We start from the raw sequence: 6,159 nt of genomic DNA, 5'->3' as shown, positions 1-6,159 counted from the left end.
ATAAGAATTCATTATTTAATTACATCTCCCTAGATTTATTAAATGATTCAAATAATTATCCAGTATGATTAATCACCATGTAATAAATGATTTTATCTATTTATTCGGTGTTTATCTGTTTGACAAGATTATTTGTTTTATCTACTTATGTAATAACTATGCAAAAATTATGTTTAAAATGACTAAATGATAATTACAACAATGTGTTGTATATGATCTCCATAAATTGGTCTATATTTGGAGCAGTTTCTAATATTATCGCGACTCACTCTAGTAGGATAAATAATCCTACGAAATAGCAAGTAATCCTACGAAATAGCAAGTTCATGTGATTAAACTTCTTAATAGTAAATTGTTTAAACTAGAAGCGTGGTTCTAATATTACCGCGACTCTCTCTAATTGGAGTCGTAATCCTATGAAATTGCAAGTTTATATGTTTAAACATATTTATAAGACAATTGTTTGTTGGTGGCATACGACCTTCCCTAGAAGGAGGAGTACATATTTGACCAATTATGAATTACAACCCGTATTCAACCAAAAGTTAATATTTTCATAAGACGGGGGAAGTATATTTAATAAAAACACACCGTCATTTATCAATGATTTAAGAAGAAACAATATTTAGTTTTACAAATGCTTATATTTATTCATAATGGAATATGATCAAATGAAAACTCTAAATATTGTAGAAACTTCAAACTATGATTTGAACCGTTAGAAAATATCAACAGATGATAAAATAATAACAACATAAAATGTCAACACAATGTCAACGGTTGATGCTGTATTGAAATTATGTTGACATTGTATTGACATTGTGTTGACATCAAAACCTTGAAATTTTACACTGTGCTGACATTGTGTTGACGTTTTATTGATACAGAGTTGAAAAGTTTGGAGTTTGTACAATATATGAGTTTGCATTTCATCACTACTTGTTCATAATATTAGTACTCCCTCTGTTTTTTAAAAATAACAACTATTTTCATTTTGGGTCGTTTCTTAAAAATAGAAACTATAAAATCTTTCTATTTTAGGACATGGACCCCATAAACCACTAACTCTATTTTCACTACTTCTTCTCTTCCTCTCTCTTATTTTAATCATTTTTTTCCTCCATCTTATTTTACCAATTATTCTAACTTATTTTACTAATTTGACATTAAAATTCATGATATTAAATGCTTCTATTTTTATGAATACGGAGAGAGTAATAACGGATAGAAGTAAACCCACTCAGTCTACTAAAACCAAATTAAAACGCGTGAGCAATCAATTATTACTTCTACAATATATATTGAATATTCGACCCTTTTATAAGATTTTAATTTTCTTGGTTTTGCATCAAATTCGCGATTTCTTTTCCGTCTTCGTTTCGATTTCTCTGTTTCTCATTCAGGTATGTTTTCCCTTTCTTTTCCTATTTTCATCTTCGTAGTTGCTGTTTTCCCCCAATTCATTTTTTGTTGTCGATCAACCATTTGTTTTGGCGCCCTAAGCTAGAAAATTCGCTGATCCCGCTGCTTTTGCCAGCGTGATCAATGAATCCTGACGCCTTTCGATCCTCAATTTTTGTTCTTATGTTAGGGATTAGATGAAATTGAAAAGGGCATTTATCTAATTGATTGGGATTACGCCTTTGTTGAGATGAGATTAGATGAGATGAGATGAAATTGAAAAGGGAATTTATCTAATTGTAATCCAAAGGTTGAAAGATTGTACCTTTTTTGTGAATATATTGGACAATCAATTGTGATGTTGAAGGGTTTCTGTTGACTTGTTCCACCCAGGGTTTTTGTTGTGCTTATTATTGTTGCTTGAGGCGTTGGTGGTGTAGACAAGGTATAAATGGCTGAACCTTTGGTGTGGAATGTGAACCAGCTGCCGAAGACTGAGGCGGGCCAGCCAGTTCCTGAGACTGTGGGGCTAAACCGAAAGAAGCCTGAAATGGAGGGTTCCTCATCATCAATGACTGAAGATAGCCATGTGGCGGTCACAGTTAACAATGAGGAGGAAGATGAGAATGCACCACTGATAGGAATGGGGGAGTGCCGGATCTGCCAGGAGGAGGATTCTGTAAATAATTTGGAGAGTCCTTGTGCTTGCAGTGGGAGTCTTAAGGTTAAATGCTCACTTGATGCTTGCTCTTTTGATTTGCTTCAGGTTGTTTAATATTTTTGTCTAACTTTAGTTGCTATGTTTTAAGCTTTCTGCTTGCCGAGTCCACTAAAACTGAGATCATATAGTTGTTATGAAAATTGATCAGATTTGGGATGTTTCATTAGAGTTGAGCCATTTCCTTTTTTGGAAAAATACAACTCTTATCTCTCATACTTTATTATCTCTTCTACTTCATCCTCAATCTCCCTTCACTTAACTTTTTAAATATGTATTTCTTAATCTCTGTGCCTAAAATAAATGCTCCAACACTAATGGAAAGGAAGGAGTACAATGTGCTTATATGGCATATGCATATATGAATAATTGTGAGCATCTAGTTTAGTTTTGTAGAACTGGTTCAAATTGGGACTGCTGGCAATTATTTTGAAGAAGATCATGTTATTTTGGTGGTGGTATAGAACTGAATTTTTTTTGTGCATATTGTCTGATAGAAGTTTCATAAATTTCTCTTTCATGATTAGATTCTTTTTGTGCTTTCCCTTTAAGAGTGTTTTCATCAAGTTTTTGTATTTCTACCATTGCCCCCTAAATTTCATTCAGAATCTTACATGAGTTATAGCATGTCATATTAAGGTTAGCCTTTTGGCCTGTCTTATTATATATGATGATCCTCATCCTTCCTCTTCTCTTCTCTTCTCTTCTCTTCTCTTCTCTTCTCTTCTCTTCTCTTCTCTTCTCTTCTCTTTTTGTTCTTGGTTATTCGTTTGTTCAAATGATTTGGTTACTGTTTTATCGGGATCTTTTATTTTGCAGTTTGCTCATAGGAAATGTGTTCAACACTGGTGTAATGAGAAGGGAGATATTACTTGTGAGATTTGTCATCAGGTATGTGATTTTACCTTTACAAATTTAATGGTTGTACTTAATCCGCCAAACACTCATATACATATGTTGTTTGTTTACATATCCATATTTTGTTCCTGTCCTGGTGCTTCTTTGATTCCCTTAAATACGGATATGAAGATACATTACGCTGATACGGGGATGAAATTACATCCATTTCCAAAATACCAAAATACAAATATGTTTAAAATATGTTAAAATATTAAATATTTATAATATTTTAATATTATTTAATAAAGAAATAGAAAAAATAACTACTCCCCTACACATCCGCCGAATGATCTTGGGGTAGACATTAGCTATCCTTAGAGCGGAAGCAGCGGTATGAGCAGTGGCGGCGCAGAGTTGTGAATAGAGAAGCGGCACAGGGCGAAGCAGACACGGAGAACCAGGCTGCGCCGGCAGTATGAGCGGTGGCTTCTGGTGGGCTGGGAAGGAGTTATCGGGTGTTTAGGTTTTAGGTTGGCTGTGTTCTAAATCTAAATGGTGTTTGGTTAGGGCTAGAAAGTATTTTAGGTGTAATTCTAATAAAAAAAAAATTCCCTCCATCCTACTCTAAGTGACACATATTCCTTTTTGGGATGTCCCACACTAAGTGACATATTTTCGTCAAATTGAAATATCACTCTCTATTTTTTCTCTCTCTCACTTTATCTTCTCTTCACTTAACTAACAAAACAACACTGCATAAAATCTCGTGCCGAATAAGAAATGATCCACTTAGAGTGGGGCGGAGGGAGTACATATTTTAGACGTATTTAGGTATTCGTATTAAATACGCCCCAGAATCAGGGATACTATCCTCCTGTGTGTACCGTTGCTTCATAGATGGGAACAGTAATGGATGGTTTTTGCTCATCAATCATGACAACTTCAACGTATTGGTTCAGTTTCGTGCTAAACATTACACTAGGAACGGTTTTGCCTCACATGTTGTTTATCCTGAAAAGATACCATCTCAGTGCCTTGGATGTGTAAAGGGTGTACATGTTCGAAACACTGAAATTGTAGATCTCACAAGAAGATATAATTTATGATGCCATTTTTCGTCCTGTCTTATTGACATTATTTACTCTGTTCTGCAGCAATATCAGCCTGGTTACACTGCAGTACCACGTCCCCAACCTGATGAAACTATCATTGATATAGGGTAATAATTAATTCTTAAAAAGTGTAAAAGTTATGTTTCCCTACATCAGTTGCTCAGAATGAGAAAGAGAAAAGTAGTAGAAGTTTGTTTATGTTTCATGAGATTAAAGTTGAGTATTAGTACTACGGTCTAACTATGATTTGCTTTCTTAAATCTCTTCCCAGTGGAGTGTGGCAAATATCTGGCACACCACTCGACATGCATGATCCACGTCTTCTGGCAATTGCGGAGGCTGAGCGGCAGTTGTTTGATGCTGACTATGATGATTATAACAATGCTAACAGCAGTGGCGCTGCCTTTTGCCGTTCCGCAGCTCTAATTGTAAGCCTTTAGAACTGCTATTTATTTATTTATTACAATGCCTCATTTGGTAGTATTTCTGTTGTTTGATTGAGTTTCCAGAAAATAAATTTTTATGCACCCTTCCAGATCACATACAATATAACAATATACTATAAAATTGGAATTATAGTTGTCTTTAAATTATAGTCTGGACACGATTTGTGTGCATGTGCACACTTGTTGCATTCGAGATAGAACTATATGGCTAGATACTTCTGATTCATGTGTGTTTCATGAAGGCTGAACTGGAAATCTGTTTTGAGTGCTGTGTTTTCCTTCATTTTATTTTTATATTGTAGAATTTGCTTCAAATATAAAAACTTCCTGAACAACATTGCACATACAACACACTACGTTCAGTTAATATAATGAGAAGAATGTTTCAATTGGCAGTTGATGGCTCTTCTGCTACTGAGACACGCACTGTCCATCACCGATGATGGGGATGGAGATGGAGAAGACGACGCATCAACTTTCTTATCCGTAAGTTTACTATCATCATACTATCCCAACCCTCTTGACCATGTAATTACCAAAATATGCTGAATACCCCCACACGGTGCATGCAGCTATTCTTGCTTCGAGCTGTTGGCTTTCTTATGCCTTGCTACATCATGATCTGGGCCATCAGCATCCTGCAACGTAGGAGGCAGAGACAGGTATGTATATGAGTGTTTCTCTAATCGAAGCTTTACCTCTTGCACATTAGCCGTTATTAATGTCTTGAAATCGTTGTTTCCTGGAACAGGAGGCTGCAGCACTGGCGGCTGCACAGTTTGCCATCGTGGTTCAATCAGCACAAAGCAGAGGTCTCCTCGTCACCTCAGCTGCTCAGGCAGTCACTCCATTGGTCACTCCACATGCTGCCAGCACTTCAGTAGCCGCGCCTCAGCAGGAGCACGTCTGATCCAACAATAGTTTCATTATGTCTCTCCCCATTTAAGGTATGCGGGAGTCGCGCTCCAATGTCAGCTATTGCAGCCAACTCTTTTCGCTTACTCTCACTTAAAATTTTTAATATGAGACTTGGCTCTGTTACATTGTGTATATGAATTTCTGACCGTGAGACGAACTGATCGACGAAGTGTACGTATTTGATATACCTTGTCAGTGTAATAATATGTATTTTGCCAATATATAGTTTATGTCACCATGTCTATGATTTAAAAATATGGGGTGAAGTTCTCAATTTAGTTCACGAATTCACACCACCATAATGTTCGGGAAAACGATTTTTTGATACGTCTACACGCCATAATATCCTCTTATTTTTTATATTTACATTTACATTTACATTTTAGATAGATAAATCAATTAACAATCAACCCCAAAGTTATGAAAATAAAATACTCTCTCCGTACTATTATAAGTGAAATGTATTACTTTTTAGGTCGTCCCACTATAAATGACATTTTCTTTTATGGCAAAAAACTACACTCTATCTTTTTCTTACTTTTTTCTCGCTCATACTTTTTTCTCGCTCATACTTTATTCGCTCTTCATTTTACAACTAAACATCACTATCTAAAAAAGCATGTGCCCAAAAGAAATGTGTCATATTTAATGGGACGGATGGAGTAAAATTTATAAATAACTTTATAATAATTAATCCTTACAATTATGGAATTTATAGTGGTAA

General features: G+C 35.4%; 1 protein-coding gene across 2 annotated transcripts; it reads left to right on the top strand.

Moving 5' to 3' along the window:
* Positions 1-1,238: 1,238 nt before the first annotated feature.
* Positions 1,239-5,656, top strand: LOC121767236. 2 transcript variants are annotated; one of them, XM_042163462.1, is made up of 8 exons: positions 1,239-1,403; positions 1,886-2,125; positions 2,939-3,010; positions 4,114-4,178; positions 4,343-4,499; positions 4,914-5,003; positions 5,090-5,179; positions 5,269-5,656. In XM_042163462.1, the coding sequence occupies exons 2-8, from the start codon at positions 1,952-1,954 to the stop codon at positions 5,425-5,427; spliced, it is 807 nt and encodes a 268-aa protein (XP_042019396.1). In that variant the 5' UTR covers positions 1,239-1,403; positions 1,886-1,951; the 3' UTR covers positions 5,428-5,656. The 2 variants fall into 2 exon arrangements, with proteins under 2 accessions (XP_042019396.1, XP_042019395.1); XM_042163461.1 differs by having other exon boundaries at positions 1,248-1,403; positions 1,795-2,125.
* Positions 5,657-6,159: the final 503 nt, after the last annotated feature.

Source organism: Salvia splendens, chromosome 15, assembly GCF_004379255.2.
Source record: "Salvia splendens isolate huo1 chromosome 15, SspV2, whole genome shotgun sequence".
Taxonomy (NCBI): domain Eukaryota; kingdom Viridiplantae; phylum Streptophyta; class Magnoliopsida; order Lamiales; family Lamiaceae; genus Salvia; species Salvia splendens.
This window is presented reverse-complemented; position numbering and strand designations above follow the sequence as displayed.